The 12,948-nt window shown below is 45.1% G+C and overlaps 1 protein-coding gene across 2 annotated transcripts in view; it reads left to right on the top strand.

Annotated features, from left to right (window-relative positions):
• Positions 1–12,948, top strand: part of MTHFD1L (methylenetetrahydrofolate dehydrogenase (NADP+ dependent) 1 like) — a 183,060-nt gene that overhangs the window by 23,826 nt on the left and 146,286 nt on the right. For both annotated transcript variants that reach the window (XR_006818305.1, XM_046004918.1), the window contains exon 8: positions 8,570–8,681. Coding sequence is in view for 1 of the 2 variants with exons in the window: in XM_046004918.1 (XP_045860874.1) it covers positions 8,570–8,681 (112 nt within the window). In the remaining variant the exon portion in view is untranslated. The remainder of the gene's footprint in view (positions 1–8,569; positions 8,682–12,948) is intronic.

The raw sequence follows: 12,948 nt of genomic DNA, 5'->3' as shown, positions 1-12,948 counted from the left end.
GGAAGCAGGCTCCCTGGTGAGCAGAGAGCCCGATGTGGGGCTCAATCCCAGGACCCTGGGACCTGAGCCAAAGGCAGAGGCTTTAACCCACTGAGCCACCCAGGCGCCCTTTTAAAAGTACATTTTTTTTTTAATATTTTATTTATTTGACAGAGAGAAATCACAACTAGGCAGAGAGGCAGGCAGAGAGAGAGGAGGAAGCAGGCTCCCTGTGGAGCAGAGAGCCCGATGCGGGGCTCGATCCCAGGACCCCGGGATCATGACCCGAGCCGAAGGCAGAGGCTTTAACCCACTGAGCCACCCAGGCGCCCCAAAGTCTAGTCTTTTACACCAGAAAGTACCTGCCAGCTTAGGTGAGAAATATCGGAGAAACCAAGGCCCAAGACATTAGACTTGAGTTGAGTTCACTCTTGTTTTATTCCAGCAGTTTATCATCCCACAGACAACCTTTTAAGAGAGGAGGCCGAAGTAGACTCAGTGCCATTCCCTCCCTGAGGCCTTGGGAGGGTGTCCACCCTATTGAGAGGGTGGCAGGGGTGCCCTGGTCACCTGTGGGGCTCGCAGGACAGTGCCTTGACAGGAGTCTCTCCCCCCCGACACACACACCAGTTACAGGGCACCACGGGATGCTGTACCAAGCAAATACCAAGGTTTTCAGTAATGTGTGACTAAGTGACCTGAGTCATGTAGGGCCCTGAGCGTTCTCTGATGGATTTTTCCATGTTTGTGGACTGAAAATGCCTTTGGAGATGTCACGTCCCATTCTTTTCACTCCTGTCACTCCCTGATCATTGCGTCACTTATTAACACCAGAGAAGGAGGTGAATGGGACTTTTTTAAAAAGTCCCCAGATCAGGCCGATTCTATCTAGTAGCGGTGAGAGGATTTGTGAGACAATCTATTGGAATTGATGGGCACACACTCCAGGAGTCACATAGAGTGGTCCCTTGTGAGCTGTACATAGTTTGAGGTCTATATGCATGAAAGAAGGGCTCCCAGCTGTGTCCTGTGACCAGCAGGCCAGTGACATCCCCTCCAACGCACCTAGCGTTATCCCCATTGGCAGAGCCTGGCTCCACCTTTCACCCCTTCTTCCCCAGTGTAAATGATGTTTAAGGAATTAAAATGTAATTTAAGGAGTTAGAATTAGAATACCATAATGGGTAGCTATTAAACGTAACCCACAACTGTAAAGCCCCTTATGTTGGGGTAAAGATTTCCTCCTCCGAGCCTTTCTCCTCTGTCGTCTCATTGACGCGACACGTGCAGATGAGAGCCCTGTCACCCGCGAGGAGCCGCAGAGACTGCGCTTGAACCGAGGTCTTGTAACAGCGCAAGCATCCTTCCCATGGCAGCTCAGGCCCCTTCCTCAGAGTACAGCTTCTTTGCTCCGCAGAGGAGGTGGCCGAGCCCCGGAGGGTGACTGGAGGAAGAGGAATGCACAGATGGGCCCATGTGGGATCCAAGGGTCAGAACTGGGAAAGGCGAGTGTGTCAGGAAAGGCCAAGTTCGATTTCACGCAGCTTCCTCTCCTCTCGTTAACTCCACCAGGCTGCCGCTTTTCAGGTCTGGGCTCCACATGGCGGAGGCAGGTCGTCGGGGCTGTCCCGCCTCTGTGAGGCCTGGCTGGCCTAGGGTCGCCTTGGGCATCACAGCCTGGGCATTTCTTCCTTTTAGTGCCACGTGGTTCTGAGTCTTTGTCGTACTGGATTGTCTCTCACCACACACACGAAGACTCTGTCTCTGTGTCTCTTCGCCATCCTTTGTAATTTCATCGCCTCCCTGGAGTGTGAGGAAGGGAATTACTTTGGATGAATCATCCAGAATATACTCGTTAACAGAGGTGAGGTCGTGTTCACCTTCCCTCGCGTGTTAGAACCCGCATCAGCAGCAGGCGCACTTGAAGACGGAGTGACTATCTTTTCTGTCATTCTGGACGCAGCCGAATCTCTTCGGTACTCTTCTCCTTTACAGCGGTTAAGTATGTCAGATGGCAAAGTAAGAGGTGAACTTAGGAACGTGTAGAAAAAGGAAGGTCATTTATGATCCTGTGCGGAAAGATGTTGGTAGGTAAGTGCTAGTCATAATCCCTAACTGTCCACTTGGCTTGGAGTCATTCTGATTTATGAAATAAGCACAAGATAGGTATTCATTTTAAAAGCCAATGATCTGGACAGCTGGGTGGCTTAGTCGGTTAGGAGTCTGCTGTGGGCTCAGGTCGTGATCCCAGGGTCCTGGGATCAAGCCCTGAGTCGGGCTCCCTGCTCAGTAGGGAGTCTGCTTCGCCCTCTCCCTCTGCCTTCTGTTCGCCCTGCTTATTCTCTCTCTGTCTCTATCAAATAAAGAAAATCTTAGGGACACCTGAGTGGCTCAGTTGGTTGGACGACTGCCTTCGGCTCAGGTCATGATCCCAGAGTCCTGGGATCGAGTCCCGCATCGGGCTCCCAGCTCCACGGGGAATCTGCTTCTCCCTCTGACCTTCTCCTCACTCATGCTCTCTCTCATTGTCTCGCTCTCAAATAAATAAATAAAATCTTCAAAAAAAAAAAAAAAGAACATCTTAAAAATAAATAGATAAAAGCCAATGATCTGTTCTGATCACAGAGAAAAGTGGAAGAAAGACACATGCCCAATATGTGGGGGGAAAAAAAGAATTCTCCCAAAACAAGATCACATAGTGTGTGGGGAAGAGGGTGGGGGACTACCTTTTGCTGACATTGTCATTCTCTTATCTTGCCAAAGCATTAGGATATCTGAATGAGAATGGTTTTAATATGGGGGAGGGGATGTGCTATGGTGAGTGCTGTGAAGTGTGTAAACCTGGCGATTCACAGACCTGTACCCCTGGGGCTAATAATATATTATATGTTAATAAAAGTAAAAAATTTAACAAAAAAATAGATTAAAGACCTAAAAAAAGGAATGGTTTAATATTCCTATTTTAGCATATTTATAGAGTTATTTCAATATTTCTATTTGATAGTATGCTTAATATTTCAGTAGAATGTGGTTATTTATCCATAGGTACAAAGCCATAATCTTCTGGGAGATGTTCAGTTAATTCAAATGAAAAGGTAGACGTCCTAAGTTAAAATAATGTGTGAACAAACAGGGACTCTGCTCATGAGACTCAAGGCCTACATGAGGTCTGCATCTGTAGGGAACACACTCGACCGAAATGGCAGGAATTTTCCAGGCACAGTCGCTAATGCCCACGTCTATAGGAAAGTCACTGATGAATTCCTAATTGCCCAAAAGGGAGGTTTTTTTGCTTTCAGTTTGTTTGGCCATTGGGTGTCATTCAGACCTGTCTACCCTGCCCTTTCCCCAGTGCCTGTGTGGCTGCACCACGCTTCCTGCCTCCTGGGCCACACCAGCGTCACCGTTTGCTCCTCTTCTCTTACCCGGAATTATTCCTAGGGATGTACTGAAGACCCCTTTCCTTCCCATTCTGTCCATTTCTCTCCAATCTCCAGGTTTCTGAGTCTAACCCCACCTGAGTGCTGAAGAGTCCCCGCCCACCTCCCTCCTCACAGACCATCCTGCCTTGGGAACCTGTGCATCCAGCTTCCCACCCAGTGTCTCCTCCTCCTGCATGTTTCTCTCCTACACCCTCTAACCCCTTCTCAGTCCAGCTTCCAGTGTAATCTTCCTAAAACAATGTCTGGTGGCGTGAGGGCAACCAAACAAAGTAGCCCCATCTAACAGCTTCTTGTCAGTCAGCAAGATAAGGTCCGTACATTGGGGAATTGGGCCTTTATAGAAAGAAAAGTGACATTCCATTAAAAACTTAAAAAAAGGAGTGCCTGGGTGGCTCAGTGGGTTAAAGCCTCTGCCTGCGGCTCAGGTCATGATCCCAGGGTCCTGGGGTCGAGCCCCGCATCGGGCTCTCTGCTCAGCGGGAAGCCTGCTTACCCCTCTCTCTCTCTGCCTGCCTCTCTGCCTACTTGTAATCTGTCAAATAAATAAAATCTTTAAAAAAAAATAAAAACTTTAAAAAGAGGAACTTAACTCTTCAGGACTTTGCTGTGAGATTGTCAAGGAGCCTCTGTGCCATGTAAGACGTCACAGACTGTCCTTGTTGCTGCAAAGCACCGGAAGCAATCTGCCGTGGAAGGGCGATCTGGGAAGGCACCTGACTGGTGTCACACAATGACAGTGTGTCCCAGTTCATCAGAAGTGAGAGGACCAGGGCTCCTCGGTGGTTCAGTCCGTTAAGCATTGGACTCTTGGTTTCAGCACTGGTCATGATCTCATGGGTCGTGGGATCGAGCCCCATGTCAGGCTCTACGCTCAGCCCAGACCCTTGAGATTCTCTCCCCAGCCTGTCCCCTCCCCCAACACCAAATCTTTTTTTTTTTCCCAAGGAATAGAGACAGAACGTTTATTCGTAATTCATTTTGAGGCCAGCATAACCCCGATTCAAAAATATAACGAGAAAATTACAGTAGTTCTTTTAATAGACACACAAATTAGAGCAAAATATTAGAAAAAGCAAACTCGGAGAATGTGTTAAAAGGACATGTCATGACCAAATTGGCTTATTCTAGAATTTTAAAAATGGTTTGAATCAAATAGTTTTTTTTTTTAAGTGGAAGAACAAGTTCTAGGCACCCTTCCCTTCACACCCCTGTACTTACCGTGTTTGATGGCTGCCCAGCTTGTGTGCAGGGACCGATCAAGAATGCCAATGTCTGTGTGGCCAAAATGAGTAGAAATGGGATGTTAAATCATTTTTTTTCTCCCAGTGGCTTGTCCTTTCCGCTCCCCCCCCCCCACCCCCAATCTGGAGGATTGTTCTAAAATACTGTGGGCAGGGATTTTTTTTCTTCAGATCCTCAGCAACCTCAGTGTCTGCCCCAACTAGCCCTTGAAGGATGGCCACTGAGTATATTCACTAAGGAATTCTGGACCTTCTTTATTCTTTTGAAATTGCTATAATTTTAGAAGCACATCTTTCCTGGAGAAAGAATTCATTGATTGTTTATTTTGTCAGAACTCTTGTTTTTTTGAGTTGTGTTGACAACTTATAAGAATATAAGATCTTATAGGTCTCAGGTAATATAATCACGATTCATCAAAACCTTTCTCTCAACCTTGTTTTTCTGTATTTTTTTTCATTCATCCCAGCTTTCAGTGTATATCATACCTGAGATTCCCCATGTGCCCTTTCAAAACGATAGTGAAAGTTAAATTGTCTTCTAGTCTGGGGGGATAGAGGGGTGGTGGGGAGTGTACTTTTCTGTAATTTGAATTTTAAGATTTTTTTTTTTTTTTTTTTGCTGCATACAAAACCATGATGTTCCTTAATGACCTTGCAAATCACATCTGTCCTCCATCTCCCTCTGTCCATTTTCCAATGCTTGCCCCCCCATCCCCGCTCTTAAAAATCAGTGACGTAGAGAAAAATAGTTTTCATGATATCTAAACTATACGTGACTCCCACATGGCCCACGTTAAACTTCAGCATTTCTGTGTCTTACTATTGTTTTAACATTTGGTCCTCCGCCTAGGGAGTGGGCGGGGTCTGGAAGCCGCTTCTACCCAAGCCTCCAGAGAAAGATATTTTGTTACAAGGTAGAGTTTGAAGCCAGACTTTGGCCGGGGTCTTTCCCACTTGGGAGGAGGAAAGTAGAAACAGCCAGCAAGATGATCATTCTTGAATTTTAGCTCATTAAAATCTCCCTTGCTCCTTAGTGAGTGATTTATTGATTCAAGCATCTAGCAGTTTTCCTCTCCAGAAAGAATTAGCATCTCCAGCGAGATCATTGCTAATGGCGGAGATTTTCGTCTTTTCTCCGCGAGATGGGCCATCTTCCAGTTGCTCTTTTAGCACAGCCCACTCCAGGGTTGTGTTTAAACATGGGGCTGAGGAGTGGGAATGAGCTCCCTGAGATTTATAGGTAATGAAAAGAACAGGTTGTGTCAAAGGCACTATGTGTAGGAAACTAAGTGTTCTTCAGGGACCTGTGTGAACCTCTCTGATCCTTGGCTTTTTCCAAAATGAATGTTTCAGCCTTGTACATACTAACTTCCTCTTCACAGAAGTTTTAACATGTTGTTTTTGCTGCTGTTGTGGGGGGGGGGAAATGTAGCGACGTGGTGTTTCTTACCTGCTGAGCATTTCCAACAAGAGTTAAATGTTTGAGTTCCTTTTGGAGCTTAGTGTGGTTGAGTATCTACAGTGGGATCAGTACATGAAGAAATACATGTTTTTATTCAGATGTTTAAAATCCTCTTTCCTTGGGGTGCCTGGATGGCGCCATAGGTTAACTGTCTGCCTTCAGCTCAGGTCATGATCTCAGGGTCCTGGGATCAAGCCCCATATCAGGCTCCCTGCTCAGTGGGAAGCCTGCTTCTCCCTCTCCCTGCTCATGTATGTGCTCTCTCTCTGTCTCTCTCCCTCTCTCCCCCACTCAAATAAGTAAATAAAATCTTTTAAAAAGATGAAAATAAAAACCTCTTTCCTTAAGAACAATTTTCCCCCGTAACTATCACATCACCCAGAAGTCTTGCTGCTTGTCAGATCTGTCTGTGGAGAACATATGACGTGAACCGCACTAGGATGCTGGTGATGTTAGCTTCCAGTAACTTCTGAATTCTGTTTCATAGTGTTGTGGTCTCACAGGATTAAAAAAGAAAAAAAAAAAGATGGTTGTTTTAGGAGGGACTTCTCTTTTTAGTGTGACCAGTGCAGTTGATTCACTGTGACACATTTCAGTGTATTCTTCGTGCCTTAATGAAGTACGAGAGGGAGAAGCCGTGAGCACTGTTTGGCTCATTAGTGGGACCCAGCAAATGTTAATTCCCTTTTTTCTCCTGGCGTGATTAAACTGATCCATGTTCCCGGGATGGCATCTTCAAAGGTTGGCTTTATCGGCTCTTTGTAAAGACATGCCTTTTAAATTGTTGCCGTGTTCCTCCTCTATTGGGGGACTTGGAGCTGTTCTAGACCTTGGCTTTTTTGTCTTCATAAACCAGGGAGGACCGTCATGGATTTGCTTCCCCTCACTGCCATCTCTCGTCCCAAGATTTCTGAGAGATGTGAGCGGGTGCAGCCTCTTGCCCAGACTGTGCTACAGAGTCCTAGGCTGAATTGTTCAGCTGGTGCTACCCCAGGCTCTTCAGCCACAAGCCTGTCCAAGCCAGAAATGGATGAGGGCACGTGGAGCACGTTTGTTGATGGGGCAGTTGGGTGGTGGTCGCAGCTGTGGGGCCATTTTCCTTTTTTGTCTGCCCCTCCTCTGTCTGATTCTAAAGAATCTGCAATCGGTACAGGGCACCAAAGTCTGTAGAAAAAGCAATGGGGGTAGGAAAGCAGTGTGGGAGAGTGGAGGGTGTGCAGCTGTGGAAAGGCCTTGTGGAGTGTCCTGAGACTGGCTCCCCAAGGGAAACAGGAATTCCCAGAGAAGTGCTTACACTCTCTGAACCTCAGTTTCCTTGTCTGTTAAATGGGTGCAGTGGCACCAGCCCACGTAGTTGACATGCACAGTCATAGCTATTTACCCCCCACAGGGTCTCACATTCCTCCTTCACCTCTTGCCCTCCACATAAACAGATCCGGTTTGGGATCGTCGGTTGCTTAGTGGGGACAGTACTGGGACAGGCGGTCATTCTTTGGTTGAGGTCAGAGCCAGTGTCTTCTAAGTGTCACCTTCCTACCAGACGTGTTCCTCCAGCAGTTACCAAAACTGGACAGGACAGCTGTGACGAATGTGCTGTGTGCTAATAGTTGCATTCTTTTGTTTTTCTAAAAAAAGAAAAAGCCAAAACCGAGCAGTCTTAGAGGAGACTAAGCAGAGCCTCCAGGAAAATGAGATTTCTTTCTTGAGCTCTCGAAAAAAGCCTCCCACAGATCCAGTAAAAGTTGCACGTGGGCCTAATTTGGATCGTGCCGTTGGACAAGCCAGCAGGCCCCCCGAACTGGCCAGATCTTCCTGTGCCTTCCCAGCAACCACCCGTCTTCCCCGCTCAGCTGCCACGTGACTCCAGATGCCACCCACCCCATATACCTTTCAGTCTCCTGCTTCCATCTGTGCAGTTTTCATGGTCCCATCCTTTTCCTTTTTTCTTTTCTTTTTTTTTTTTTTAAGATTTTATTTATTTGACAGAGAGAGATCACAAGGAGGCAGAGAGAGAGGGAGAGGCAGGCTCCCTGCTGAGAGAGCCCGATGCGGGGCTCGATCCCAGGACCCTGGGATCATGACCTGAGCCGAAGGCAGAGGCTTAACCCACTGAGCCACCCAGGCGTCCCCCCATCCTTTTTCTTGATGCTGCAGTTAGCGGTGAGGACACGTGGATGGCGATGCTGCCCACAGTGTAGGCGCTGCACTGACTGCCCTAAAGAAACTTTGCCCCTTTTCCTTTCCTTTCTGGGCCAAGATAGTCATGCCCTGTGCCAACATGTGCTGCATTAGGAAATCCATGACGTGATTCTGTGCACGTCATCTGTGTGGCACCAACCTCAGAATGGTTGTCATCTGCTATCGAAATCAGGCGACACAGTTCGCTCGTCACATGTCGCTGCCACAGATTAAAACGAGCGCGGTGTCTCTCTTTTTCTTTCTAGCTTCATGAGGCTGATATTGTGCTCTTGGGCTCTCCCAAGCCAGAAGAGATTCCCCTTTCTTGGATACAACCAGGAACGACAGTTCTCAACTGTTCCCATGACTTCCTGTCAGGTGCGTAAATGTCTTAAAATTGGTGTTGGGCTGCTGACGAAAAGAGGTGAGATGGTTATGAGAGACGTGAACCTTACATTCAGAAGAGAGGACGCCCCTGAAGGGTTGCTCGTCGTCAGCATCCGTGCACAGGACAGGGAACTCAGAATGTTGATGGGCCTACCTTTTGGGTTACCCCATGTTGAAGCCATATTTTTGGGCAAAGAGAAGGTAAGATGCCAATCACAGTAGCCGCCCCCTGCTCCCACATGCAGACATGCCCCTGCTGGCCTCTAGCATTGAGCGGTCCAGTCACTCATGACCCAAAGTAGGTAATTTGTCCATGTGTGAGGTACACTGGAAATAGGAGTTTTCAGCCGCATACAGTGAAGCAGAATCTGTTCTCCTGAAGAGATCTTAGGTGACTTTCAGCATGTCAAAGCAAATGAAAACAGTTGCTGGAAGGGATGGGATGGTCAGAAGTTGAGCCAAAGTGGGTGGAGACCCTCTTTCATGTCTGCCAGGACCACCCGGGGGTTCTAGGTCTCGAAACCCAGACGGCTCCACAGGAGCAGTGAAATCAAGAATAGTATCCGATTGTGTGTGTGTAAAACTATGACCCACTCACCTTGAGATAACTATTCTGCATTTTTCCACCAAAAAAAATGCACTGAACTTAATTTGATTGGAATATGATAGAAGGAAAAGAAAACAATGTGATATTATCAATGTTACTGAAATTCATGTCATAACTGTTTCTTCCAAAAAGGAAAATAATGGACCCATCCCACTAGGAAATGTCACCCCTCCCAGAAATAACCAGTCAGATTAAAAAACCTTCTGGGGCTTCAGGGGGTGGGGTGGATTGGAGGATGCAAGGGACGATGCTCAGGAATTTCCCAGAATGCTCGGGTACTTGGCTCTTGGATGAAGAGCCCACAGATGAATGAAGCAATTAGAGGTATAATGCGAATGTAGGATTCATTACTCCTTTTAGCAAATAGAAGGCTTGCACTAAATGACTTCTTTGAAGTCTATCTTGTTTCAGGAAGTAACTTTCTCTCCCTGCCTGAAAAAACCAATGCCTAACCCATAAATTATGGGCATGCAGATTTGCTTCTCTGCTTAGCATTTAGATTAGGAAAGTCAGTTATGAATTCATGTTCTTTTCAATGAATGCTTCTTTGCTATTATATGTACTTGCTTTTTTTTTTTTTTTTTTTAAATTAGAGTTTATATATTGAGGACAGTTTTGGCATAATCCTGGCTGGAGGGAGAGAGGCTGCTTTTTGGAATCCCTTTGAGCCTTTGATTGAACCCTTTGATTTAATATATGAAGGTGACATATATTTTTTTAATGAAACTGCCTGATTTTTAATACAGTTCTTTTGAGGATATTTAGTTTTTTAAAGGCTTTCCTAAAAACATTGAATTTCAATGCAGTAATCCTCCTGGGGAACAAAAAGATCAAGGCATTATATTTTGATGGAACAATTCTGTATGTAGACTGACTACAGTTAGTTTATTTGAAGTGTGTCTGGTCCAGTACTAGTAGTCTTGATTTTTGAATGCCTCGTGCCCGGAATAGTACCTGTCACATAGTACATGCTCAGAAAATACTGAGTGTTGAGTGAATGAATAAGCTGGAACTCAGAAATATACTCTGACTGAGTGCAGCTTTAAGTTCATTGCAGATATAAAGACATTTTTTGAACTTGTCTCACACTCAGAAATAGGGCTGAGAGGGCAAAGACAAAGATGAGAAATGCTTTACTGATTAAAAAGAAGGAAGTTTTGCAGTCAGTACCATTCATAAGACCGTGGTATTTCCTGACAGTTTTAGGTTTGTGTGTGTGTTTCTTTATTTATTTTAAGATTTTATTTGTCAGAGAGCAAGAGAGAGAGAAAGAGCACACAAGCAGGGGTAGCGGCAGGCAGAGGGAGAAGCAGGCTCGCCACTGAGCAAGGAGCCCCATGTGGGACTCCATCCAAGGACCCTAGAATCGACCTGAGCTGAAGGCAGATGCTTTACTGACTGAGCCACTCGGGTGCCGAGATCCTTTTTTCTTTCTTTTTTTTTTTTAAGATTTTATTTTTGAGTAATCTCTAAACCCAACATGGGACTTGAACTTAGGACCCTGAGATCAAGAGTCCCACACTGTACTGACTGAGCCACCCTGGTACCCCAGTCAGTTTTAACTTTAACTTTAATCAAAGTTTAGCAACTTTGATTAATATGAAAATTGGATCTCTGGACAGATTGTAGAAAGGCTCTTCTCCCTTCTGTCTTGCATAACCTCTCCACCTTAAACAAAGAGACTTTTTTAAAGCATTATTAAAAGGAAAGGTGCTTTTATTCACACTTAAGAACAAAAGAATTCTTAATAACCCAGTGATTGGGTGAAGGCAGGGTTTATAATGGAATTTTCATACTCAACAGTACAGGGATTCCCACCCTCACGTCCCCCACCCCTGGTTAAAATAGATGGGATGCGGTGATTTATAATGAGGTAATTCTATAGTGGCATGTTACTGAATACCTCATCCCAGGAGAGATTTTTCGGATGGCTGATATCCCAGAAGCAGTGCTCAGAAAACAATTACACCTACCTTGTTGGATCTGTTCACTCTCCCTGTGGCATGAGTCTAATGTTTATAGAGTTAAAAGCCGGACATGTATCTTCCCCGAATAGTCCTGAAAGAGACTGTGGTGATTTACTCAGACATCTAGAAATCTGTGAGAAATCTGTGAGGCATCTCCCCTCTGTGAGATACCAGAGGGAAAATCTGATGTATTGGAAGTGAATTGAGAAAGTGAATGACTTAATGATTGGGTAATAAATCCTTACCAAGTAAAAATAACTAAATAAATAAAATAAAAGAAGGTCACGTTAATGTTCAGTTTTCTAGCTATAAGAATAACTAATATTTTATTATTGTCAAATCACAGAAGCTGTGATTTTGTAATGCTCTGCTTGCTAAAGAGCAGAATTCATCCAAAGCACAACTATTTCATACTCTAATATTAAGACTTATTTCCTGATGTGCCCAATGGGACACAGGAGGAACTGGTCTACATCTTGGGCCCAGAGAAGAGCATCAAAACAGCAATTCGGTGGGTCCGAGGATTTGACAGCATCATTTTCAGTGAGCGTAAGTGTATTTACTGTGGGGTACATCTCAGTTCAGGCTAATGACCTGGGGGATCCTGGGAGACTGAAGCGTTCTCTCTTACGGCCCCTAAGGGAGACGGTATGATTAGTGTAATGGGAAAAGCATGGAATGTGGGTCAGGTTGATCTTACTCAAAGAGAAGAGGGGGGTTTGTCGCTTGGTTTTGGTTTCGGTTTTCTCTTAACTGCATCTTATTTGTAAGCTGTGTGACTTTGAGCAAATAACTTAAGCACTCTGATCTTCAGTTTCCTTGTGGGTAAGATGGGGACGAGGCTGTGGAGAGGAATAAGTGAGCTCTCGCCTCACAGCACGGCCTTCATAGGAGCTGCCCCTTCCCCTCCTTCCTCGTTGTCCTCACACCTCTAGCACACGGAAGAGCTGTCAGACTTCATATTAGCAACGTGTGAGTCTGTATTTGAAAACCAAATACAGGGAAGGACTCATCCCAATGAGTTTCTGAGAATGTAAGAAGGGAGCTTCAAGAACTTAGATACACATGTAATACAGTCATTATCTTTGTGCACTTAGAATACAATAAGGGTATTGGCTTATGAATTTTGAACTCCGCTTATTCTAAAATCTGGTTTATCTATTACTGTTTCCCTTACCTTTTTCCCCTGGAAATTCTGGAAAAGTCGGACTCATGTTATTGCCAGGTTTCATTTCAGATTTTAACTAGTTCTGTGTAAGACATTAACATTCTGACTTTTTAAGAGTCTCAAGCTGTTTAGAATATACAGTTCTGTGTTAATTCCTTCCTACTTGGGTGTCAGTGATTTCAAAAGGGCTGTTCATACAAGATGATACCAGTAGTTTAATAATATTTCTTTTTTGGAGGATTTTTTCATTAAATTCTGTTTTTAAAAAAATCGTAAGACATCGATATTTGATGGTGGAATTCCAATGTTTTTTCTTGTTTTTTTTTTTTTTTAAGATTTTATTTATTAATTTGACAGAGAGATCACAAGCAGGCAGAGGGGGGAAGCAGGCTCCCCGCTGAGCAGAGAGCCCGATGTGGGGCTCGATCCCAGGACCCTGGAACCATGACCTGAGCCAAAAGCAGAGGCTTTAACCCACTAAGCCACCCAGGTGCCCCCAAGGAATTCCGATGTTTT

This window comes from Meles meles, chromosome 5 (genome assembly GCF_922984935.1).
Source record: "Meles meles chromosome 5, mMelMel3.1 paternal haplotype, whole genome shotgun sequence".
Lineage (NCBI taxonomy): Eukaryota > Metazoa > Chordata > Mammalia > Carnivora > Mustelidae > Meles > Meles meles.
The sequence above is the reverse complement of the archived record's forward strand: the minus strand, read 5'-3'. Positions and strand labels throughout refer to the sequence as shown.